Genomic DNA, 27,267 nt, shown 5'->3' with positions numbered 1-27,267 from the left:
TTTTTTTGAAAATACTCCAAAAAATCTTAAAACGCATTTTTGTCAAAGCTGAGGCCGTCCTAAACAGAACGATTTCAACAAATCGAAAATTGGACAGAAAATGACTGAGTTATGTATAATTTTGTATATGCCCATATATGGGCGTAAGGCTCACTTTCAGCCATTTTTATCCATATTTCCATTATTTTGACTAAAACCAAGACAAATTGAAGTCAAATAAAGTTTGACTATGTTGACTAGACTATCAAATAACACAATATGCAATTCAATAATTAAATTTACAGAGTTTTTGCCATTTTATTTGCTTAAAACTCTTTCTGAGGTAAAAGGCACAAGAAATGGACTTTACCCTATTTTCGCATATTTTTGAAGTAAAAATTCAATATCTTCCACATTTTAAACACTAAAGTAATGAAACTTTTGGGAGATGGTCTCAACAGTATGATGTGTTGAACAGTGATGAATGTTTTACCAGAGTTATAAATTTGTTCAAGTAGAGAAATAATTGCTGCCCCTAGACTGATACCCTAGCGTATGCCCAAAATGGACGATTTTGGCTATTGTAGACCTCGTGGAAGTATTTGAGGCCTAAAAATTGGCATGAATACACAATAGATATCACTGAACAAGATAAAAGTGTCAAGTGGAAGATTTGGAAAAATTGAAAAAAAAACGTGTGTCCGTCACAGTCGCGTCTGTCAAAATTTGAAAATGGCGCCACGCAAACAAAAATTGAGCAATCTCCAAGAAAATGGCATATCAGAAATCCCTAAACCTTCTTCTATCATTGTAATTCCAAATTAGAGACAATAGATACCTTTTTGAGATAAATTTGGGTACCATCTGAGTAGACATCCAAAAAAAGTATCATATTTAAGTCGCGTCCGTCACAGAGGTGCTATATCAGAAAGTAATAATGGTAGGGGTCTGAAATTTTCACAAAACCTGTAGAAAGGTTAAATGTGGACTAATTAACAGCTGGAGCTGATAGATAAATAACGTCTCGAGTACAACATTTGTTTGAACTTTAAAAAATAGCAAAATCGTGGTGCCTGTCACGGTGGAATTGCCCAGTATCAGAACGGGAAATCGGATTCAATACTTTTACAAACTTATTTTATATGAACGGGCCTTTTGCCTACGCCCCTAAGTTTAATTCGTGTTTTAATATACGCTCCTCAGTTTGATTTCTATTTGGATACACACTTTTAATTCAAATTTCCGTTATATGTACATTGCACTCCTTATTTTAACCCGTTCCTCTAAACGAGATAGGGATGACAGTGGAAGTGCTAAGAAGAAGCAGAAGTAAACAGCACGTCACATTTTGAGAGGAGGAGCAGCTCATATTAACACGGTCACAATATGTCCGAACCTGAAGTTGATCCTGAAAAGGTCTCTGCCTTCGTTAAAAGTAAGTTGTTATTTATTATTTATTATTTATTATGTCACACTCAAAAGTAGCTCTAAAGTAAGTAAAACTCGTGATACCGCGGATTTTGGAGAAGAAAAACCGCGGTAGATCGGGGTTTACAGTAAATTGGGGTTTTGATTTGGAGAAGAAAATAGCAGCGGTTAATGGGGGTTTTACTGTACCTGGCAAACTAAAAACCTAATGCAGCTCTTTCGAGACTCGAGTTGGATAAATGTTACAAAGTATGCATTAAATAGGAGTAGAACAAAATAATTTTATAAAAACGATAAAATATTGGAAATCTTAGTTTTTGATTAAGTGTTATGTACGAAGATTGTTGTTGTGTTCCCGGGACAGATGACTATAAATTACTGGCACCTAGATGAGGGTAAGGTGATCTTTTTAAATAACATAACAAAGAAAAATGTCAACAAAGCGTAGTTTTATTGTAATGAAATTGTAATGAAATTGTAATATAGTAATATTGTAATGTAATTGTATTGTTACGTAATTGAATAGTGCAATTGTATTACTTGCCTAAGCTATCAGAATGAAACGTCGCCTACGTCCCTTACGGTTTTGTAATTGGTCAGGTATGTTATGTGTGTTTTGAGAAAGATATAACGCGTTTCTCTTGCGCTTAAAGTACACATTTTCTGTCTTAGAATTTCCTAAAATTTCCTAGAATTTCCTATCTATAGAATTATAACACTATTTAATCCACATTACTGATATTGTCGATTTTCCCGACTTAACGACAGTCTATCTTTACTGTCCTTTTAAAGTAAAATACAAAATTGGTTTATTCGGTCTATATAAATATTTATCATTAAAAATTTACTTTCGTCTTAAAATTGAAATAGAAAACCTATTTTCCACCAAATAGTATATATGTGGTCACTAGTCATATGAAGTAGCTGGTTGCATTGTCTTGTTGTTAGAAACTGGTCAGAAATAAAAATAACTAAGATTATATATCCTGGTAATTGTTGATCGCTATTGTGCTACTATTACTGCTACTACTTATACTACTACTACTGGTCGTTATAAATTGCGATTCCTCTCCTTACATTTCGTGTCTGGTATTTGCTATATCATCAGAATAGTCTTCTCTGTACGTGTTTTATCATAGTTTCCTCTTCACCTTGCACCCACTTCGTCTGGTTATTCAGAGCTGCACGGTATGATACAGACTTGGGGAAGAGTAGATGGCGAAACCTCGGCAAACAACAGAAAAGGTTATAATTCATAATATTAATATAAATAATATGTTTATGTTGTAATTTAAAGTTACGGTATTGAGTTTACCTTGTTAATATGTTATTGCAGATTATTTCGCCTGAGTGAACCAAACTTATCTGTGCCCCGGAGAGATCAGATCGTTTGACTATTAATTGGTGATGTGATCCTTGGATAGAATTTGATTGACCTAGAAATGGGTCAGATCTAGGTAGAGTTCGCATGACAATCATAACTCTGTACATAGTAGCTATAGATTAAGAAATAAACATGATCTCTATGTTCGATTCGTGTATCTTATAAGGCATCTTAGGTATAATTATTAGAAGATGGAAGACAGTAGTATTCTATCAACAATCAAGTATAGTAACCGCTAACCACACTGTATATCGTCATACTCTGTATCAGGTGTATCTCGAATCTCGACACCTCTATTTCGTCAATCGAAATACAGTGCGTGACGATATACAGTGTAGGTAGCGCTCAGCACTGTGTATCGCCATGTTATCCTTGTTATGATGCACCACACGAGCCCTTGTCAGTGTAATTCATTTGCTCCTGGGTTAGATCCTCCTCCCGAAGTCCTATGATTGCACACAACAGATCAGCACGATACAACAGATAGCACCATGCTACAGCTATTCTCCTGATCCAGCAACATAGCAGATAAGAGGGATGGCACCACAGATTCATCGGGAACTGGACATGCAAGGACACGAAGGGAAAGGACACAAGGGCGGTGGGCACAAGGGTGGTGGACACGAGGGTGGAGGACACCTCTGGGGTGTGGCAACTCTCCAGGAAGAGGATGTCGGGTAAATCTATGAGAAGATGAAGGTGGTAAAGTGGCAAGTGGAATTCTTTTTAAATTTAAACTTTTTTAAATGAGGAGCAACTGATAAATGCAAGAATGCCGAAAAGATAATAAATAACCAGAGATAAAGAGCTAAAGCAGCACGAGAGTAGGCATTAGCTCATTCCGGAGTTCGGTTTGATCCAGATTCCAGTTCCTCGGGCACAATAAGACGCTTAGTGTGTGTTGCAAAGTTGACAATAATTATAGTAATATGTTGGTTATCGAAGATGACGTTGACGGAGAGGTAATAATTCTGAAAGTATTGCCATAAAAGTAATACAATAGAAGGGCACTGTCCAATTTAAGGTGCGAGACAGTCTCTTCTTCGTGGCCACACATAGGAGAGGCATTGATGCATGATTTTCAAATGGTGTGGATGTGTTTTTTCAGACCGCAGTGTCCCGTGATAAGGTATATTTCTTCAGTTCTCTATTTCTATAGTTCTGTCTGCTGTTACTATAAGTGTAGTGTTATTAACACTGTTAAGGTTTTTAATGCTGGTGGCATCTTTGGAACCCTGTCTTATCTTGGTGTTCTGGGAACATTTGTGGACCAATCTTCCTGATTCAGTCTGGTGACTTTGTCGTCGATCAGGCGTTTGATATAGAATTGTGGAATGAGACACTTCAAAGTGGACTCGCTGGTTTTATTATGCCAAGCTTAGCAAGCTCATTTGCTTTTTCGTTTCCCGACAATCTGGTGTGTGTTATTATCCATCAGATCTCCAAAGTGTTCGTGGATCTGAGCTCGTTCAGCATGAAGAGATAACTTGTAAAGAGGAGAGGCTATCAGTCCATATTATGATATGTATGTTGGTATGCGTAGAGAGGTGTTAACAAGCATCTCTCTGAGTTCTGGCGGATGAAAAGTGCAATAGGCAGAAATCTTGAATGACTTTTCCTCTAGAGTAGTATTTTTATTGTCAGTGGTGATATTATAGCTCTGCTCCCTGAGTCTGTGCGTGACCCATGTAGCAGGTGATCGTCTGGCTGGGGATATTGGCATTGGCGTTTTTCAGTAGGTCTTTGTATTCAGTGTTATTTGCGCCAATAGTTGTAACGGCAAAAGCAACGTTCCGGAATCATGGTTGATATTGAAAGATTTCTCTCTGCTTGACATGGTATGTCGAGGTCTATCATGAATTGTTTATTAATGGTGGCGTGAGCTTTGATTGTCTATTTGTCCCTTAAGTTGTCTACGTTTCACAGGTGATCAGATTTCAGGATATTATCGCTCGTGACAATCTCTGATGTCCTCACATACAAGAAATCATGCACACTGGTTTAACCAACAAAGCACCCATGTTGGTTTGTGATATTATTCAAGGTGATGTAACTAGATTCGATGATTTGATCCTTAAACATAATTGAGAACATTAAAACCCCGTATAATCCTATGTTTTACCAGTAAATTCTTATCAGATGTAATTAAATTGTTGAATATGTCTATATCTTAACAGAGAAAATATATTAATTTATATGCATAAAAGTAGGTTGAAATAAAATTGTGTAAGTTAAAATATAATTGTGTAATATAACAAGTTTATTACTAGTTCGTCATTTGGGACGGTTCCGCCCTAGTGTCGATGTTAAAGTGATTATCATGATCATGTGATCCGCCCTCGTGTCCACTCTTTAAGTTAAGTACTGTCCTTGTGTCATATGCCCTCGTGTCCTCCGCCATTGTGTCTACACCATTTTGTCCTTCGCCCTCGTGTCCTATACCCGGATTAAACAGCATGCTTTCCTGTTCCAACCGGGAAACTGGAAGTTCCTGGAGTGTTTAATTTCTCATTTTTAAGTCAAGATCACGAAGATGAGGATGCGACAGGATGCTGAGCCAAGATCTGCGAAATGCAGGAGATACGACGAAAGACCCCAGAGGATTATCAAGAGCTTCAGCGAGTTCAGCTCTACAGTACTCGGATCCACTTTGAAGTGCCCAATTCCACAATCTTACATCAAACGCCTGATCGACAACAAAGTCACCACACTAAATCAAGAATCATGGATAACTAAGACACAACAAACTGACACTCGGACACAAACACATCAACATCATCAACATCATCAAAAATCTTAACACTACACTCAGTTACAACAGACAAAATTACAGAACTGCAGTGCACCTCATCACGGGACATTGTGGCCTGAACAAACACCTCCATACCATTCGCAAATCAAGCACACTGCACAAGTGCTTGTCTTATGTGCGGCGACGGAGAGGAGACTGTCTCACACTTTCTCGGACAGTGCCCGGCTATTGCCCAAATAAGAGGGCAACATTTCCGGGACTACTAACTCTCCGTCAATGACATATCCGACAACCAACACACCTCCACCATCTTCAACTTCGCAAACCACACTAAACGCTTAATAGTGCCAGAGGAGCTGGACCAGACTGGTGTAACATAGCGACTACTCACACGTCTATGGCGGCCGAGATGGCTCACCAAAATTTTCACTGAAAATTTTGAATAAAAAAATTAATTATACAATTAATCGCAAAATAAAAACGATTTTGAATTTGATTTGTAAAATGATTTTAAAATTTAAATAAAAAACGATTTTCATATTGAAATTGAAAACGATTCTCATTTTGAAAACGATTTTGAGTTTGATTTTGAAAACGATATTGATTTTGATTTGATTTGATTTTGAAAACGATATTGGTTTTGATTTTAAAAACGATATTGATTTTGATTTTAAAAACGATATTGATTTTGATTTTGAAAACGATACTAATTTTGATTTCTAAAACGATATTGATTTTGATTTTGAAAACAATTTTGATTTTGATTTTGAAAACCATTTTGATTTTGAAAATGGTTTTTTTTTTTTTTTTTTTTGGTGGCGGCCGAGATGGCTCAGCCACCATACGGCTAGCTAATTAGCCGTATGGGATTTATGTTCCGGGGTATTTGGAACAGGTTTAGGGGTTTAAATAGTTAGTACCTGTCCCAAACCATCAGAAAAATCAAGTTTCGACCTCCCAACCCACTCAGGCCACTCACAGGGGCCACGCCCATCTAACTATCTTGATTCGACCTGGATTTCAGCTATTTTGGGATGGGCGTGGCCCCTGGGAGTGGCCTGAGTGGGTTGGGAGGTCGAAACTTGATTTTTCTGATGGTTTGGGACAGGTACTAACTATTTAAACCCCTAAACCTGTTCCAAATACCCCGGAACATAAATCCCATGCGGCTAATTAGCTAGCTGAGCCATCTCGGCCGCCACCAAAAAAAAAAAAAAAAAAAACCCATTTTCAAAATCAAAATGGTTTTCAAAATCAAAATCAAAATGGTTTTCAAAATCAAAATCAATATCGTTTTCGAAATCAAAATCAATATCGTTTTAAAATCAAAATCAATATCGTTTTTAAAATCAAAATCAATATCGTTTTTAAAATCAAAACCGATATCGTTTTCAAAATCAAAATCAAAATCAACATCGTTTTCAAAATCAAACTCAAAATCGTTTTAAAAATGAGAATCGTTTTCAAGTTCAATATGAAAATCGTTTTTTATTTAAATTTTAAAATCATTTTACAAATCAAATTCAAAATCGTTTTTATTTTGCGATTAATTGTATAATTAATTTTTTAATTCAAAATTTTCAGTGAAAATTTTGGTGAGCCATCTCAGCCGCCATACACGTCGTCTTAGTTCGCCTCTCTTTTCCACACCCAGCTACCACTTAAGCGTTCATCTATGACACATCCCACAACACTTACCATCATCCTTGATTACACATTCTGATTCCACTGGCATCCTCCCATAGGACTGCCATACCCCAGAGGTAGGCAAAGCATCCACATGCTATCCTCTCGTGGGCCACCCAGGCCCAGCCTCTCTAAAAAATAAATACTTTTTTTTTAAAAGCTCTACAGTAACAAATTACCTCCGTGTAGTGACAGCACCCTTGTTTGAATCAATATATTGATGATATTGTATACAGTTAATTGTTATAATTATCTTGAAATAATTGTATAATGTTTCTACATAAACATAGGAAAGAAAATTTAATAAAAATAGTTATAATTATCGAAATAGAGTACAACACGGCGAAATATGGTGTATTATTTTTATGAGGTGTCTAACGATTTAGTGCGCAAATCACCAATCCTACCTCGCTCTTCCACACAACACATGGAAACTTAAAGATTGCTACTTCTCTGGTGGTTCTTTTGTGGTTCTTAGTTGTGCATAATCCTTTTTAATTGGTTCTTAAATGTTTGAACATGTTTCCATGATTATTACTTGATTTACCTTATCAGTCAACGCGCCAAGCAGTTATGTTTGAAGGTGAATATACACTTATATAGTTGAAGTACTGCATAACACGGACCTTTACCGATTGTTGAAATTCGACATCTAGTGTCATTTAGTGTCATCTAGCGCTAGATAGCGCTAGATAGCGACATTGAAAAGGTACACGACAATTGACGGCATTGTCGCTAACTGGCGGTATCTAGCGTCATCTAGTATCATCTAGCGTCATTTCACGCTAGATGTCGAATTTCAACAATCGGTAAAGGTCCCATAACACTCCCTATAATAGTGGTCGGATAACTTGGGATGGTTCCCTCTATAGTCAGCCAGCCCACAGTAGTATCGTCTGGATAAGATAGGGGTTATGGGTTTTAGGGGTATTAACAAAGTAGACTGGTTGGATTTACCCAGTCTGTCTTGTTTTGACAAGTTCGACATAAGTGATAAGAATAATTTATTTAACTTACTAACATGTAATTATGTATGTGACTTTATTAATTCTTCTCAAGAAACTTTTCAAACATTTTGCCATGAAAAGAAACAAGTGGCGAGCTATAATTATTTAGGCGACTTGTTGGTTAAACAAGCGAGTTCATTTTAATTACATTCTTGAACTATGCCTCCTATATTTTAGACCACGGTAAGTTTAATATAATAGTCTCCCTTGTCAAGGAAAAGTGTTCGTTCAGTGAAATTGAAACAGTGACCATGTCTTTCATTCTGTTCAGTTATTTAATTTCACTCGTTATTCAATTTCTCTCTCATTAATGTCAATGAGTTCCTAAGTTCTGCTCCTGATGTTTCTTTGAGAAATGAATTGGCTGAACCTGGAACCCCTCTCCATAACTGTAACTGTAGTGACGGCACGTGTAATTTAATCACGACACGTGTATTGTAGTGACGAAACGTTTTATGTAGTGACGACATGTGTAATATAATGACGTTACGTGTAATGTACTAACGAAACGTGTAATGAAGTGACGACAGTGTAATGTAGTGACGAAACGTGTAATATAATGACGTAACGTGTAATGTAGTGACGAAACGTGTAATATAATGACGTAACGTGTAATGTAGTGACGTAACGTGTAATGTAGTGACGTAACGTGTAATATAATGACGTAACGTGTAATTTGATAACGACACGTGTAATTTAGTGACGAATTATTACCCCATTATGACTGTATATTTAAAAGAGAAGACTCCAGCTAATGACATGCTATGAAGTGTCCGTATTGTGGGGGTCAGCCACCAAAATATATCAAATAGATATTACAGCTAGTTTGTCTTTCCATATTATGTTATATATTATATACAGGGTGTCAAGGTAACGACACGACTCACCAGGGGTCCCCTATATATATATTGTTAACCTTCACTTTTCCGTGTATCAGCAGTATCTAGTATATACTTTTATAAGTACACTGGGGCCTGCAGGTGTTCGGTTATATAGGGTTTAAGCATGTGCTGTTTCATTGCGAAATGTATACGTAGTTACTTAGTTATAGTATTATTGTAGTGCTGTAGTTCCCTCTGTTCTTCTCTTCCCCTCCTCTGGTGATTAGTTCCCACCTTTTTTTATACCTTGCGAATATTTTAATTTGGGTATTTATCTGAACCCTAAAGTGGACATTATGTATCGTGACGTTGTAGTGTGACGTTGTAGTGTGACGTTTTCAATTTAATTATTCGGAATATCGATGATGAAATAATAATTATTGGACAGAACGAGAAATAAATCATTTGCTGTTGCGAAATTCTTAGTTATTAGTATAGTAGTAGTAGCATTCTGTAGCCGCCTCCACTATAGTTGTCCCCTCTTTTAGTTCTTCCTTTTGTATTTTCGCGGATTGATCTGAACCTCAAACCGGCAGATTTACCAAAAATTTATAGTCGTTGATTTATACGTACCTTAATTGTTAATTTCACGAACATGACTTTACCCTAATCACTGAATTACCTTTTCAATTTTACTGAGGATCGATCATAAACACATTAAAAGTGAAAAACATAATTTTTTACATGATCAAAAAATGACGAAAGACGGAAAATAGGAACAAAATTTAGTTTCTGTGTTGACTGTTGAAACTATCAAAACTTAAAGAGTTAATAATAATATATGAATCGGTCATCGGGGCGACATTGATGATAGTCAATTTTACAAAATCTCAATTATTTATCGCCATTATGGGCCAAATACTGTGTAAACTATTGTATTCGTAATAAAAGAATAACAAAGGTAATACGGTATTTAAGGTATTTAAGGTTCTACGGTATTTAATTATCTGTACGCCTATTATAATTTATTACTTAAATTATTAAATTATTAAATTATTAAATTATTACTTTTATTATTACTTTTATACCTTTTATACCTTTTATTATTACTTATACCTGCAATCGTCGTATTCCTTGTATTCCTTACATTTTTTAAATGTCTTGTATTACTTGTACTCTTGTTATTACTTAAGTAATTACTAGTATTCCTTGTATTTCTTGTGTTCCTTGTATTCCTTGTATTCCTTGTATTCCATTTCCTTGTATTCCTTGTATTCCTTGTATTCCTTGTATTCCTTGTATTCCTTGTATTTTTTGTTTTCCATTGTATTCCTTGTATTATTTATTTTCGCTCTCAGAAATGTGAATTACCCACGGACTGCACGTTCGCTTAATAGATTGGATGTTGGTTACTATGGAGACGAAATAGATTGGATGTTGGTTACTATGGAGAATTTCGGGAGTAACTTTACTAGCGGGATCAGGAATGCGTCCCTGGGTATCATCAAATGTGAGTGTTGTGGTTGTTTATATTTCAGTATACAATAGAGATTATGAGGAAGATTACCGAGCTGATGAATCCATTAACTTATACATCAGCAAATAACACTCCCTATATTCGTGTCACGTGCGAGGTTTATAAGTACTTGGTATTCCCTGAATGATATTCAGTCTATATAAAGTGAGGTAAAGTACTGTATTAACTGCTCCTTTTGTGTGAAATGAACAGAGGCAGGGTGTCATTAGGTTATAATATCACACTATATGAATACAAGGATCACGCTAAAGCTAGGTTTAATACAGGTGTATAATCTGTATATACACCAGGGTACATTTCTGTAGCTCTCTGTGCTGCGTGTTGTATATCCTGATACTTTAGACCACATTGTCATATAGATTAGACTTTAGACCGAGTCTAGCACCTCGTAGTTTAATAGTTTAAAACAGTTCCAGCTCCTCATTGCTCCAGATCAAACTATATGTACGAGGTAAGTACTCAATAGCCCTGAGGTGGCTCAACCCTCAGGGTCGTAATCTTGTAATGTAACTACTTACTACAGTGTCCTTGAATTACAGGGAATACATCTTACATGCGAGTGTTCGTTTAAAGGGTGGTTGGGGAGCGTGTTGGCACTAACTTACCCAATAATACAGTGCCAACTGCCAACTCCTGGGATATTGGTTCCCAGTATCATATGGCGGTAACTGTCCAGTGTCCACAGAATATAATTTATTTTTCTATGCTAAAAATTGCACACTGCTTACACTTGGGAGGAGTGTGAGCAGCATATTAATCATGGAAGAGTGCTGTCAGAGTGCTGTATGAGTCAGAGTGCACTGTAGCACTTGGGTGACAATGTACGAGGCGGTCACACTGTAGACTTCGTAGAGCCTCTCCAATGTCATTAATATCCAGCCCTGATGTGAGTAGTGTAATAATACAACTAACTGTATACAGATGGTTATACCTCCATTGTTGCTACAAATCTACAATCTGTTGCTACAAATTGCAGCGCGCACCTTGCTCTAGTTTTCAATTTGAACGTTAAGTTTAGGGTAGTCACTTTGACTTAATCAACATCTCTTTTTTTCTAACGATATTCGCAAAATTCATTTAATCATGAGCAGATAGCAAGTTTTACTTGATCTAACTTTCTCATAGATCGCAACTATAATTGTGGATGATCGCTAGTGATGGTGTGTTTACTAATTGTAACTGTAATTTCTGCTGCTGGGTGTGCTGAAAGCAGACTGCAGACTGCGCGGATATACTAATAGAATTAGACCCAACACTACTATAGTAGTTAGTATACTAAAATCTCTCAATTAGTCACTCCTCTCGTGGGATCGCTGTCATTCCTTTTTCTCTCGTGTTTTTATTTTATCAGTTGCTTGCACTCCGTAACTTGTCTTGCTAGATGAGTAACATGAAAAATCTCTTGGAACGGCGTGCCTCGAAGAACGTGCTCACTCAATGGCGGAGATACGCGGACGACTTCGACAAGTATGCCCCAGAAGAAGAGGATGAGGAGGAGGACAGTCACGAGTTCGACTATCTGGACTCTGAAGACGAGGACGAGAATGATTTCTTCGTCAGGAAACCTAAACCAGAAACCAAGCCACGAGAATCCACCACCTCGCGCAGTAGAAAGTCTTCAGCTGAGACGAAACCCACTACGCTGAAATTGAGGAGACACTCGCTCATACTTTTGGAAAAAGGAAAGAACCTTTTAGGAAAACGCCCTGAGTCAGAGACCCCCACTAAAACTTCACAGTACAGCATGGCTCCATTAGGCTGGAACTTCGAACAGCTGGTCACGGAAGACCAGTTGCTTGCAGAGGAGTGTTCTGTCGCTAAGATTACTTGCCCGATTGAAGCTGCAAACCAGAAAGATGTCACTAAACCCTCCTCTCTACCTAATAAATTATCAAATGTTTCCATTTCCAAATTAGCTGATTTAGATGTTGAGGATAACCCTGCTCAGAACAGACATAAGACCTCAGAGTTTACTAAATCTGGTGGATCAGTAAGGCTCAAATCTGAAAGGTCCGGATCCACTAAACGTGCCGACAAGAGCTCCAACCCCAAGAACCCGCGAACTGCTCTGAAATTCTTTCCCAAAGAGGAAGTTGGCTCATCCACCAACTCCATACCGGCCATGTTCGGGGCGTCCAACACGCTAGGGAGGAACTTCTCCCAGCACCAGTATATGAAGCACTACAGGGAGAAGTTCGTCTCCGGGGAACTAGGACGCAGCAGGTCAGAGCTAACTATAGTTACCCCCATGGAGGAGGAGGGTGGCTCTTTCATCTTGTGTGAAGCTAAAAGTGCTACCCCTGACCTTGCTGTACCCCTGAGCAGAGGAGACAAAATGTACGAGCTGATACGAAGTCCTGCTGTGGTTATTGGAGGTGACTTGTCTGATGTTGCTAAGCTGTCTAATGCTTCCTACGCCGCCGGTACCACCGTCCAGCTAGACAGTCTATCCCCTACCTCTTTATCTGAGGAAACTGACGACGAATACTCTGATGAAGAAGACCCTCTGTCTTATGCTTATAGTGATACTGGAAAACCTGCCTCTTTTTCTCCATCGCGTGACCAGGCCCACAGCAGCAGTACTCCAACCGGAAATATCAGATATCTCCCTCCCAGCTCCTCCCCTACTCACCTCCCCACTCTACCTCTAGCAGGTACCACTCACCAACCCCCAGAAGAAACCTGCTCGGAGCCGAACTGCAAGTATCTGGAAGTGTGCTCGTCACACAAGCGGACCTCCTCCTCAGGATCCACTCATAGCTCCCTAAGTGAGTGTTGCAGTGATGTGTGTCTGCCAGCTGCTTCCTGTCACCTGACTCACCCCCACAACACTGCCCACAGTGTAGTGGAGTTCAGGAGTCAGGACAGTATTGAGGAGGCTCAGCTGACAAGTTCCTCCTCTGATGGGTTTACAGTCTCTAAGATATTTGTAGGAGAAGGTAAAGATGGGGATATGGAGTATGATTACGATAACTTGATTAAAGTAACCGAACCAAGTCCAGTAACTGATATAGATAGTCCAGACTTTGAGACTTATTTGGAGAAAATATACGAGGAGAAAAGGGCGGGAGAGGAGAAGGAAGAGGAGCAGATTTCAATGATAGAGTCAGCTTTAGGTGAGGAAAGTCAAGCGATGATGTGGTCCAATATAAACGAAGTGAAGCGTGTTATTACTCAGGGAGAGAACCCTATTACCTGGCTCATCAACAAGACTCCTGTCAATTCAGCGATTCAAAGTCTCTTCGAATCCACAAACGAGTCCAAAAACTTGCTCAGCAACTTTTTCAGCAGTCAAAGGATGGCTATTTCAGATAGAGCTGAAAATGAAACTGGTCCGTCTTCAAAATGGGGCGGTAGGCAATATTCCTTTTTCTCTATTTTTCTCTGTATAGCTTTTAGCTAGGTTCTCAAATCTGAATTTGTCTTTGTCCGGCACTGATCTCACTTTTACCTTCTACTCTCAGCGCGCTGGTCTAGTATAAAAGGGATCTCAAACTGGGGTAAAGCTGCTGTGTGTGAGGAGAAGAATGGTAAGATTCGGTAACTTTAGTAACAATAACTTTGGTTCAATAACTAACTTGTACTGAATTTGCTGCGCCATTTTATATAGAATTTTAAGAGCATCGCCGTGACTGGCAAGATTAGATTTCTTTCTCAGATCAAAAAGGTCTCACAATTAAAAAGTACACTCTCACTGCAGCCGCAGTACCGCACCCACAAAGTGTGGATGACCATGGGTAGAGACATTTCATTCAGGCATTTCAAATAATTATATAGAGAATAGTTATTTAGAGAAAATGACTCACTTTTGAAACTTCTTTCGATCATGGTTTCATATTGCCATAAACACAACACGTGACTTGATATAAAGATCACGTGAATAACTACAAAAAGCACGTGAATAGCTACAACAATCATGTGACCAACTACTCATCGCTTTATGATAATGAGGCAATTGTCGACAAACCAGATTTTATTCGCTAATTTCACTCCAGCAAAACAGTAACTGGCCAAGATCCGGGAAATTTACCTAATTTCTTAAGCCGTTTTACGGGTAATTTCAACAGTCATAAGCACTACTTATTATTACTCCTTCATAAATTATTATACTTATTATTAACCGGAGAGGAGGAGGCGTGAGTATTAAGCCAGATAAGCGATAATGACACAACCCACACGGTAGTGAGTGTATTAGTCGCACTAACTCATTCAGTTATCTGTAACACTCATAGTTCTATTTGTTCTGGGGGCGTAGTCATTGGGTGAGCCTCACAGGGGTGTTGCTAGAGAGCTCCTAGAGGGGACGTTGGGGGCTAGGGGACGTTGTCGGGGGTTTATAGGACATGACCAGGGGTTTGCAGGACCATGGGATGTTGTCTGGAGGCGTTGCTAGGTTGCTGACAGCAGCGTGGCCTGGCTTGGTTTCTGAAATCAAATTTGAGCTCGTGCATAAAACTGTAAAAGATTTTTGTGGAATGCTACAAAGTCTCCTTCAGTTACTAACTTCATTTCCATGTTTTTGCTAGAATATTTTGTTGATGTCGATTGTTCAAATTGTGATTCTACTATAAAAATGCCAAAATGATTATAAATCTCTGATCACAACGGCGCTCGCCTGCTCAGTGTAAAACAAAGAGCTCAAATGTTTCTTCTGCTAGAGTTCACGGCACCTCGATAGTATAATCATACACTTACAGATGATTATATAGACAAACGTTAGGTAAATTTATGTAATTATAGTAAATATTAGTAAATATATATGTGTAATAATAGCATGCTAGTATATACTTGTGATATGTGATTGTTTATTATCTGGTATACTTATAGTGGGTTTTTATCTTGGAGCGTGAAGAAAAAACTAATTATAATTACAAAACTGCTTGTCTTTTGCGTGTCATGCGGATATTTAGAACAGTGTTAATAATAATAATTATAATTAGTGTTGGAGTAGGAAACTGGAGGAATCGTTTGCACTCAGCACTGCTCCTCCTCAAATTAGTTCACATCAACAATGTCCAGTAAGTTGCATTGTTGTCATTATCTGTAAAAAGGTGTTTAATATAAGTAAAGTAATATTAATTATCTTTGTTAATATAACAGTATCGTTCTATTCATAACCGATAAAAATAATTGTTTTTGTCCAGTCAGTTATGGAAAAAGTTCACTATCCTCCTTTTATACATCTTAAAATTTTTACAAAGCAGTAATTTTTGAGTAGTCGTAGTAGTAGTAGTGGTAGGAGTGGTGCAAGATACTCTTGTTCTGAATTGATTTTTAGAATCTAGCCCCCATCCCCCCACCTAAAGGAATTAAATTTTCTACATTTGATAAATTGTACAGTAAATTAGTAAATACCCCATTAAAATCCTCAGAATATTTAGGATAGAATATAAAAGAATATAAACGTATATCTAACAAATTTATCTTCACGAATTTGGTAAATTGTAAAACCTTTCTAGAACAAAATTATCTTCACAAATTTTATAAATTGAACAATTTTTCTTGATTATTGGACAACAGCACATAAACATCTTTAATTGCTCAGTAAGATGTCTTTGTCACGTGACTTATTTAAAGCATGTCTAATATTCAGATCTTGACCTGATGTTTTGCATTTTCTCCGTTTATCTCTCCCGTCTCGGATGTAGAAAATTGGTCCTTAGGGATGTGGAAAAATATCTGTGATCACTCATCTGTTTACCATCTGGGAGCAAACGTATTAACTTGGTAGACGATTTCTCAAGAAATTTAAATATTTATTTACTCCTTTTGAGTTATTGAAAGTTCTGAGGAAAGTTGGCGAAAGAACAAAGAACTGTCTGTAATAATGTTTGGTATTTTCATGGTAACAGTTTGTCTCCTCTTGTCATAGTAACGGTCTGTCTCCTGTTTTCATGGTTTCAGTATGTTTTCTGTTGTCATGGTAACAGTATTATCTCTGTTGTCATGGTAACGGCATGTCTTCTGTTGCCATGGCAACAGTATTATCTCTGTTTCAGATATGGACGTGTTCCAGACTGACTGGAAGGAGAAACACGAGAGTCGGGGCACCCGGGAACCTCCCACTCTTCTAAACGTGTGGCATGGCTACCTGGGGGAGGAGGACGAGAGCACTGTCCTGGAGAGGATTAATGTACCTACCATCTTCCACCCCGACCAGGGTAATGCATTAGGGTTATCTTTTATCCGGACTAGGATTATATATTAGGGGACATTCTCCCATCTGCTTGCTTTAATTCTAAGAATTGTTCACCCACAGAGTTGTATCACGTGAACAGAGACCTGGAACGCAGAGCGGAAGTGAGATCGCCCCGAGAAACAAAGCGCGGGAGTATGGGAAGCGCGGGGGTTACAAACGAGGAGGATGAGGAGGAGGAGGGAGGGGCTGGTAAAGGTTAGTTGGTATCTGCTACCCTGCTGACTGCTGAGCTGCTCCACATGGAGGTAAGATTACAGCTAACACTATGTTCGTGTTGTCTCTGATCCTGATTTCAGCGTTCTGAGATGTGACTGTGCTGGTATATGTAACCCCCCTCTCCCCCTTCCATCTCCATTCTCCAACTATAGAATGCAAGGATTTTCCTGCTAAACTTCTCAGAACGCTGAACTCAGGCCTACATTTCCCCCCTTTTTACTGTAACTTATTTAGGGGTGGGACCTGCTGAGTTCTTGTCAGTAAAACAAGTGGGATCCACTACTCCTGGCCAAATGTACTATAAGAGCTACACCATCAAAACTACTTCTCCAAAGAAACGGGGTCTCAGAATTTCTAGACCCTAATAAGTAGCGAGGTGACCAGTTGTTATAAAATCAGCCCGAACACTACTTTTCCAGCACCGGTTATCCCTCGTATACTCAGAGAGAAAATACACTCTTTAATAAACTACCGTTAATTAAACTACCATCTAGCGGACCTGAATATCTATTTATCTTCCAGCCTCAACCAACTCTATCCATATACCTAACTAAATGGAAATTAGAATAAGATCTCAGCATGTGCCTTCTAGCTAGAACGACGACCGCATCAAGTACCCAGACAGTGCCGTCTAGCTAGAGTCTAGACGACACGTGCTGTCTAGCTAGGGTATCAGTTGCGTCAATGCAAACGATCTTATTCTAATTTTTATATAGTTAAAATGTTTTGAATGCTCGAATTCAGCTGGTTGTCTAGCACGCATGCTAATTTCGCGCTGGAATTTTGCTGATTAGATCCGAGTGACCCTACTCCCATAAATTATTGAGTGGAGATACTACACATCGTATGGTTTGCATCCTGCCTTGTTCAATATTATTAACAAAATGTAAACATAAAACTAGTTAACCCCACATTTTTCGCTGCGCTTGGTGGACCAAAAGTGCTGATCTTTTTATTCAAACTATATTTAAGCGCATTTTAGTGCTGGCATGGTTTGTTACTAACTGAACAGTAAGCATGGCGAGACACTAACTACACAATGAATCGCTTAAAGTGATTAGTCAAAAGTCGAGCAAATATTCTAATTTTCAGAAGCAAGTTCGAGCGGCGCGTGTGAAGCAGGTGATGAGGATGCTGGTGATGCTAAAGAGGAAGCAGCCAAGATCGCGGCAGCTAATGCGAGCAGAAACGGAGCCAGCACAAGTGGTTCTATGTTCGGCAGTGTATTTAGTGTCTTCTTAAGGAAAGAGGAACCAGCAGAGAATATTGTTGTTAAAACTGAGGTTGCCCCGTTGACGGAGGCACCAGAGTCCCCGCCCCCACCAAAGTCACTACCCCCACCGAAAACTCCGCCTCCACCGAAGTCTTCACCTCCACCAAAGTCACCGTCTCCACCAAATTCACAGCCCCCACCATCGAAGTCCCCGCCCAAACCGAAATTAACGCCACCACCGGAGTCCCCATCTCCTGTGGTGTCCCCAGCACCACAGGAGTTCCCACAACCGACTCCTGTAGATACTGTACCCTCTACTACAAGTCCGGCTTGTGAACCTGATCAGTCCCGCGAAACTATTGAAAGGGACTGTTTGGAGAACGGAAAAGACATGACGGTTCATGAAATGGAGCGGGTGATCGTAGAGTTTGATTTGAGACACCCGACAATCGAGGAGGGTCAGGAGAGCATGGAGAATGGAGTGTATTATGATGATAGTTGTGAGGATACTTTCCCTCCACATCATGACAACGTGCTGTCTCCAGAAGGCACTATAGTAAAGCAGAACAAGGAATGTACCTCGGATGAGGCCAGCTCCAGCGCCCTATCCACTGACCCTTCCACTAGCTCCAGACATAGAAATAAGGGACTCGGCATGTTTGGCAGACTGGCTCTCTTCATGAAGGGACCAAAACGCAGGAGGATAAGACAGGGCAGTCTTGATGTTGAAGGTACGTCAGGGGAGTCCAGTACTTCGAATAGCGCTTATAATTACGATAACAACACTCGCCCTTCCCTTCACTCCTCGATGTCAGTAGGAACCGGGTCTAACAACAAACAATCTGGTAGTTTAACTTCGGACGCCTCCACTTCAATCCCCAGAGAAAACTCGCTACCAGAAAGGTCTCAGTCCGTTCCTATTAATAAATATAATAATCATGCTCCTATAAAGAATGTCCCGCCCCGTAAGTTGCATCCCAAAAGTGGCATCAAGAACTCAGATCCTGAGAAGATGACACAGACTAAAATCTCAGAGCCCCTCAAATCGAGGCAAGGTAAGAGGAGATCGAGGGAGTTGCCCACGGAGGACTTTGTGCTAAGCGACCCAGAACCTGAACCATCAATAACCACACCACGCTTCGCTCCTTACCGTACTACTGAGCCTCCTGACGATTCTGCTTGTACTCCACTGCCCTGCACCCCACTTACTAACAAAAACAGAAAATCTAAGTCTTCTAAAAACAAACAACCCTCAAAATTAAAACAAACTGTCAGTTCCAAGGACTCAGATTCAAGCCATTATTCTTCACGACGGTCCTCCGCGACCTCTAAATCCAAAAAAAGGACCAGAAATCATCAAAAGTATGGTGTCAAAAACAACCGTCATCCAAAGTCAAACTCAAAAGGGAGAACATATTATAGACGTGACGATATTCTGAGGACCCCGACTAATGTGTGTGAGAAAAATGTTTACGAGCGAAGTGCAGAGGGTGTTGTTCAACCCTCTCTGGGCAGGATGTTAGATAACAGAGGGAGGTGTGGCATGTACCCTCCCCCCAGTGCTATCCCAGGAACCAACATATTCGACTTTTTAACGTGGGACGATGACAGTGACTCAGTACTATCAGAGGAGTGCTTCTCACTAGCCACTTCAGGGCGAGGTGACACTAGTTCTAGTGAGGATAGCATGACCTCTCTACCATCTTTAGCTACTTTCAATAACTTCCACGTCCCACCCCCTCTTCCTTCGCCAGCCTCATTTAAAAACACTCCCACCTCTCGGCCTCCTCCCTCTCTACCTTCACATGGCTCTCACAGTGCGGACATCTTCAGAAACCACGTCAAGCCCATCGGTAGAGAGGGCTGGGAGCGGTCCCTGTCCATGTCCGACATCAGGTGTCCCAACTCTCTGAGCAGTGCGGTAGCTAACTTTGCTGTGGTGCGGTCCCCCACCAGACTCACTCCACCTCCCCCCAGGAGAAATCAAAGGGTCGGGGACATCTTCTGTCTCCCCAGCTGTTTTACTCCTGTTAATTTTGATAGGGCCATGCTACTGGAATGAACGGGCATTTGGCGTGTTTTAAACTAACAGATTTTTTAACTAGGAATGTTAATTGCTGCGATAAGTAGTTTTTTGGTCAAGCAGCCCGAAATTTCATACTTTTCATGTTAAATTGATGATTAGCTATATTTAGGCCAAATTTGATAAATTGGTATTTTGCAAAAATCCGTCTCCATTTCTGAATCAGTTACATCCCATAATAATACCAAACAATTAAACATTAGAGTTGATTGATCGTTGTGTACAGTTTGAAATTTGAACAACATCGCACAATACTAGTTTCCCTAAATTTGGGTGTAATTGATTGAACAAATCTGGAACGCGTCCACGTCTCTAATTCCTGAGCCTGAATTTTTGCAGATAAAATTTACGTCTACATCAGAGGAGTATTATAACTGAATTGCATCACGGTTATATCAGTCACACTTACATATCAGGACTGGATGTTAATTGTTTAATTATTTGCAATGATTTCCTAGGTGATCTGGTAATTCTTGTAATCCGAGTACCCTAAGACCACTCCTCATTTTTCAAAAAGATTTTTTTCTCCGTTTATTTCGTTACATTTTCCCCATGATATCTGCTTCGCCAGGACAGGGTCTCTCCCTAGTCCTCTTTCTCAGCGTATTAGCCACTTCTATAGGTACGTACCATAGCACCGTTATTTAGTTCACCATCTCTAATCTCTCAAGTTGAGCAGGTATTATGCGCAGGTCAGTTGTTAGATAAATAACCAGAGCCGGCAGATAGGCCGGGTGTGTCGTGCCGATAACGTGACTCTTCCACTTATTAGTACATTGAACTTGTCAAGTTAATTGGTCGGCTCATGGCTAGTGCAGTCCGGACATCTAAGAACAATATCTCATTTTCATATTTAGACCAGCACTCATTTCATCATCTCCAGCTACTCATTATGCCTTGAGTAATCAGCCACTACACACATTTTCGTTCTAACAATCAATTAAAAATGGGCAAAGTACATACACAATCAGAAAATGTTTCCTGGCTCGTAAGTAGAAAATATTATAAAATTCCGAAAAGGTTATTGTAATTGTTATATTATAATACACACTAGCAGATCTAAGTATTTCTGTGAAAAGTTCTAATATGCGGATAGTTTCCGCAGTTTTTAAAATTTAGGTAGGGCCGAAATGGCGAAATACTTAAGTCCGATAACATAAGATAAGATAAATTAAAAAATCTATAAAAGAAAAACAATTTATAAAACGCTAATTTGTCAAGTTAGTATTAGTTAAGTGTATATTAAATGAATTACCTGTTATTTGTTAACACTAAAGCAAATGTTAAAAATGAGGAGGCCCAACTCACTGCAATCTCATTTTTATAAAGGCTCTTTAACACCTCCAGATTACTGAATAGAGGTGAAGAGTTGACTGAGCATCATGATGGTGGAGAGGTTTGGTGGGGTAGTGCTCTGGAGCTCCTCAGGAATTGGTGGGATTATTGTAGTTTGGGCCGGGTTAACGTTTGGTAGCATGTTATTACCCAAAGAAACTTGATTGGCGTTTGGGGTATTCAACATCATAGGATAGAACATTGGAGAGCCCTCTGTTTGGTAGCTTGAAATATCTGGTTGAATATATCCAGCTGAGTTACACTGTTCCATCCACGGATAAGTCATCATGAAGACGTCTGGATTAATGTAAAATTGCTCGCCTGTGTAATTATAAGTGAGTGGTGGTACTGTCAGATAAGGTCCATCTGATAGTTCTATCGGTTTGAGATCATGTTCCAACGGTTTTATATTGCTCATACCCTCTAAAAGGGTTTCTTTGATCTTTGGTACGAATTCTTTGATTAGATGCGGCGGTTTGTCAAATGGGTTTGAGTATTTCAGATCTCCTTTTGACTCCTTGTGAGAAAGATGAGAGTGTCTGCAATGTTTCCTTGTTCTCAGCGGGGTTGATAGTGAATTTGATGTTTTTGCTGGATATAGCTTATCAGCTAGTTTCTCCAGATCACAAATATCTTTGATAGGGTTTGCCTTAACTAAAAGATCCAAAATTCTAGACCTTTTAGAGCTTATTGAGTTCGGTTCTTTTAAACTTGATTCAGATTTTGGGATTTCATTGCTTTTATTCTCACTCTTTATTTTCTCCCTTGCCTCCCGGAAGGTTCTCAATACGACTTCTCTGATCCTAGAGACGAGATCTTCTCGTCTGGTTACCATTGCGATAAGCCCATCTCGTCTGGTCATCTGACTGTAGTCGGACCAATATGACTTACTGTGCTGCCCTGAGAGGACAGTATCACGTGGCGGTGGAGTGAAATCTTCCCACATGTTGTAGGACCCCCCTCCACAACCCGACAATATGTTTCCAACTAGATTTGCAATATGGTTATTGCTATCTGAGTCCAATTCCTCTTCTTCCTCTTCTTCAATCATATTTGCATTGTTCGACCATATGTTTTCCTTTTTCTTGCTTTCCCTCATCCAATTTTCAATCTCTGTAAGATGCTCATCGTGTGCCTCTGATGGGTCACTAAACTCCAGATTTAATGATGTTCTGGACCTCTGGGGCGATTCACAGTCCAGTCTCTCTTTGACGGTCTGCAAACTCTCCATGTTATCCATGTACTGTTGGTCTAGTGTCTGGAAGGTAGTGTTAAGGTTGATATCACCCAGTCCGCTGTTATCAGGCGATTCAAACCGGTAGTCCTGGTACAAGCTTATATCAAAATCTCCTGAAAAGAAATTGAATTTGAACTTAAACTCTGGAATCATTGTATTTGTACTTAACTGTTTGAAAACGGTTTAAAACCTAAATAATGTAATCAAATTCACCATTACATACATGGGAAATTATACGGAATTGACTTACCTGTCTTGGTTGGTTTAAAAGATATGGGGGTTATGAGGCTCTCAACTTCGAAAATAGGGATTTCTTTTGGTGCAGTGCCCACATGTACTCGATTGGCGAGATGACAGTGCCAAGTTTGAACTGAAATGTTAATTTGTGTGACAACTGTTAGAAAATTGTTCATAACTTTGAAGTTTACTGCAATGAAGGACAGTGATTGATATAAATTTGATCGCCACTGTCCTCTGCAAAAATTATAAGAGGATTAAATTAAAAACCCACTGATTTTTATCAAACTTATTCTACTTCGGCATTTCCAGCAGCTGGTAACTGGCCAATAACAAGACGTCTAAGCAGTGGTTATAGTAGTCTGTACCGGAATGTCTTCGCCCGAAGCTACAACTCGCGAGTGTATCTCTTCATTTAATTATCTCGGATTTTTAAACGTTCGACTGTGTAAGCCATGGGAGCTGTATAGATCTTACTGATTCCCTAGCTTACGTCAGAGATTGATAACACATGGTGCGGCCGGAAATCGCAACCTTTGCCAGTAAGTGCAGACTGGAGCGCCATTAAAACAACATTAATTGTGCTGACTGTTGAGTTATTACGTTAAAGTTTGTACCTGGACGTATGCATGTGGGTTTTATAATGGGTAACTTTGATGATGGAAGAGGTTTGATGTCTTCCCAGTGTGTGATGAGAATCTTCACCACCTCCACATCTGACGCCATCTGTCCCCAACTCACAAACCAGTGTCCTGAACTGGCACACTTTTCTCTCAAAATGTAGGAAGTTATCGATAAGGCAACCATCGTCCATGACAACCCATTCCCATCCACAATTTTTCCACACGGACATTTCCAGCTGTTTTCAAATGTTCCCAGTAGGTTCATGGTTTTAAGCAGAGCTTGGAGCACATACATATTGGTGGGATTGGTGTCCTTGAATGTATCCGATATGAACTTGCTTCTTGCCTCTTTTCCGTAAATGTCAAGAAGCTGTCGCAGTGGAGAGTAAAGACCTGCAGGAATTAGAGGGGACGGCAAAACTTTGAGATCAATGAGAATGTTCTCAGCTACAGCATACTCAAACCCACTCGCGTTAATATTTACTCCTCTTTTTCTCAACCGTTTTGCTTGTCGTTTGTGGACTCTCCTCAAAAATACGTCTGGTGACGTGAGCCCGAATTTGATTATATAAACACAGCCACTCAGGATCCTCGAATAGATAGCGTGTTCGGAGCAGTTCAAATTTAAAACTACATCAGTCATCTCAAATTTTTTGTTAGATTCGTGTTTTGCCTCTGTTGTTTAGCAAGTTTCAAATTGAAAATTTTAAACGTCAAATGGTAAAAAGATCAAAGTACAATGGTCTACAGAAAGTTTTCCCTTCAACTGAGGTAGTCTGAATTAAATACCCGTGCACGTGCATTCTCCGCAAAGTTATTTCTATTTTCCTTAGTTTTATACATTGAGGTTAATTATGTTCTCATATCGTTTTCTGAAATTGTGCTCCTTCATAAAAAATATCACAGTTTTCGCTTATTTTCACTCTTATATCTGGCCAGTCACGAAAAAGCTTAACGTTTCTAGTAGTAGTACTTAGTAGTATTGTAGCACTTGGCTTAGTGCCAAGCTGTTCGTTTTAGTGGTAGGATACAAGATAAAAGACCTAAAATTTTAGGTTTGTGGAAGAGAAATATAAAACTGTAAAAAAACTTATATAACTATTCGGTACAATCAATAATAATCCACAGAACTGACTAAAATAATCTTCCCGTGAGTTATAAATTGTGAAAGGTAATCATGTGGCACTTGAGTGGGGTGATTTTAGGAGTAACCAACTAATGATGACAAAATGTTTCAACAAAAGTGAACTCAAGCGGAAAGTGGAGTGTCACGTGATACATGAAAGTAGGCTTAATTGGTGGACTATTATAAAATAATAATATATATCTATCGAACAGTATCCAAGAAGTCCAAACTATAAGGATACACAATAGGGTAGACAACTTTGGGGGTTAGGGTCGGCTTTCTTGGATACGAACAAACACCAGACCTACTGATCTTTGATGTGAGTGCGATTGAGTGAGTTAATCATGAGTGTTTGATAATCATCGCCTTTTCGTCCCTACCCCCTGTCTTCACCCAATTATTATTAATATCAGTCCCGTTGCAGAGTTGGATTTGCTGGATAAGAGTGAATTTGTAGGGCAAGGTAAAGTGAGAGTTGCCCGCGGAGCAGCCCACACAGACAGGTCCTATTACTGGCCTAATGGTACGATACCCTACGTTATGTGGCCCGCCCTGGAGCTGGATTTACCTTCGTACCGAAGACGGATAGAAAGTGCTATTTGGGAGATAGAACTGCACTCTTGTGTACGATTTGTGGAGAAAAGGGGTGAAGATGAGGACTATGTGGTACTGTATGACAGCTTGGGGGGATGTTACTCTGACATTGGGATGCAGGGAGGAGCTCAGATAACCGCAGTGGGAAGGGGTTGTTCGTCCCGGGGTAATGTTCTGCACGAGCTGCTCCACACTGTCGGCATGTGGCACACTATCGCTAGAATAGACAGGGACAAGCATATCAGAGTCAACTGGGACAATATGGATGTGAGCTCTTTTAAATTCTCCTTGCATGTAATTGATATGATGCCGTTATAAAACAAACGCATTGTCAATTATTTTACTTTAAGTTTATGTAAAACCCCTTCAGCTTAGATATTGGAGGAACTTTCTGAGAGAGCCTGAAGACTACGTGACTTGGTTCAATGAAACGTACGACTTAAACTCAATTATGCACTACAGTGGTCACCAGGTAACGGAGACTCTTAAACTCCATCACACACTACAGAACTCATGGACTTTTTTCTGCACATAATTTTTGGCAAATATATACCCAAACTTCTTGCCTAAGAATTTGCTCTGAAATTTTGGATGTATTCAGAATTCGCTAAAAATATTCCTCCTTGATTTCTCACTTAATATCATCCCCTCAGTTTAGTAAGAATGGACTGCCTGTTATTGAACCATTAGACAAAAGTGCAATAATTGGACAGCGGCGCGGAATGAGCCAAGGAGATAAACAACTTCTTCATAAAATGTACAGCTGTCAAGGTAAGGAGAAAATAGTTCTAAAGTCTACTACTGTATAGTTCTACTATTATTACACACTACTTACTACTTCACAACTGTACTAAAGATATCATTATGATAGAGATGACAAAAAACAAGAGATCACCGTTATTTAAGGTATTCATATTTTTGTATATGAATATCATTATTGTAGAATGTGGAAAGATATAAATTAGTGACCATTGAATACTGACAGTTCTTATCTTCTCAGGGAGAGGGAAGTGTGCGCTGAAAGGAGCTTGTGTGTCTGGTATTTGCCAGTTATATCAGGGTAAAAAACAATTAAATTATTATTTGATTTATCAGGTGATTGGGACAATATGATTTTGCAATTTTATTCGGGATTTTGACTCCCAGTACCTCAATTTGGTTTCATACCATCATCAATTAACTGACTAATTGGTTTCTGGGCAAAAAGTTCATCCAATCTGTCAAATTTGTGTTCAGAAAATTTCATATTTGAAATTGGGTTAGAATTTTGAAAATACAACTTTTCGTTTTGTTAAGCTTTCTGCTGTGGGCTTCCTCCGACCGAAATCGAACTTCCAGCACCTTAATCGTGTCATATGGCATCTATAGTTGACTTACTAATTGGTTGTGGGTGAAAAAATCAATAAAATCTGTAAAATTTCAGCCCTGGAAATTTCATCTTCAAAAAATGAAAATGGGACATAGATTGGGACAATATGATTTTGCAATTTTATTCGGGATTTTGACTCCCAGTACCTCTATTTGGTTTCATACCATCATCAATTAACTGACTAATTGGTTTCTGGGCAAAAATTTCATCCAATCTGTCAAATTTGTGTTCAGAAAATTTCATATTTGAAATTGGGACAGAATTTTGAAAATACAACTTTTTGTTTTGTTAAGCTTTCTGCTGTGGGCTTCCTCCGACCGAAATCAAACTTCCAGCACCTTAATCGTGTCATATGGCATCTATAGTTGACTTACTAATTGGTTGTGGGTGAAAAAATCAATAAAATCTGTAAAATTTCAGTCCTGGAAATGTCATCTTCAA

General features: G+C 39.2%; 4 protein-coding genes across 4 annotated transcripts in view; 2 read left to right on the top strand and 2 right to left on the bottom strand.

The window, feature by feature from the left end:
• The window catches only part of LOC134818935 (solute carrier organic anion transporter family member 4A1-like), a 94,104-nt gene that overhangs the window by 26,137 nt on the left and 40,700 nt on the right, over positions 1-27,267 (bottom strand). The gene's annotated exons all lie outside the window — the stretch shown is intronic.
• On the top strand, positions 1,294-20,927 carry LOC134819022 (proton channel OtopLc-like). Its single transcript, XM_063828778.1, has 4 exons — positions 1,294-1,414; positions 16,594-16,755; positions 16,854-16,988; positions 18,102-20,927. The coding sequence occupies exons 1-4, from the start codon at positions 1,366-1,368 to the stop codon at positions 20,282-20,284; spliced, it is 2,529 nt and encodes an 842-aa protein (XP_063684848.1). The 5' UTR covers positions 1,294-1,365; the 3' UTR covers positions 20,285-20,927.
• Positions 20,838-27,267, top strand: part of LOC134819025 (zinc metalloproteinase nas-37-like) — a 14,151-nt gene continuing 7,721 nt past the window's right edge. The window contains exons 1-5 of the mRNA XM_063828781.1: positions 20,838-20,927; positions 25,288-25,724; positions 25,828-25,929; positions 26,111-26,228; positions 26,458-26,517. Coding sequence (XP_063684851.1) covers positions 20,858-20,927; positions 25,288-25,724; positions 25,828-25,929; positions 26,111-26,228; positions 26,458-26,517 — 787 coding nt within the window. The 5' untranslated portion in view covers positions 20,838-20,857. The remainder of the gene's footprint in view (positions 20,928-25,287; positions 25,725-25,827; positions 25,930-26,110; positions 26,229-26,457; positions 26,518-27,267) is intronic.
• On the bottom strand, positions 21,556-24,476 carry LOC134819024 (uncharacterized). The gene is made up of 3 exons (XM_063828780.1): positions 23,732-24,476; positions 23,128-23,247; positions 21,556-22,990 (listed from the first exon to the last, which is right to left on the bottom strand). The coding sequence occupies exons 1-3, from the start codon at positions 24,378-24,380 to the stop codon at positions 21,654-21,656; spliced, it is 2,106 nt and encodes a 701-aa protein (XP_063684850.1). The 5' UTR covers positions 24,381-24,476; the 3' UTR covers positions 21,556-21,653.

This window comes from Bolinopsis microptera, chromosome 7 (assembly GCF_026151205.1).
Source record: "Bolinopsis microptera isolate Bmic1 chromosome 7, MBARI_Bmic_1.0, whole genome shotgun sequence".
NCBI lineage: Eukaryota > Metazoa > Ctenophora > Tentaculata > Lobata > Bolinopsidae > Bolinopsis > Bolinopsis microptera.
This window is presented reverse-complemented; position numbering and strand designations above follow the sequence as displayed.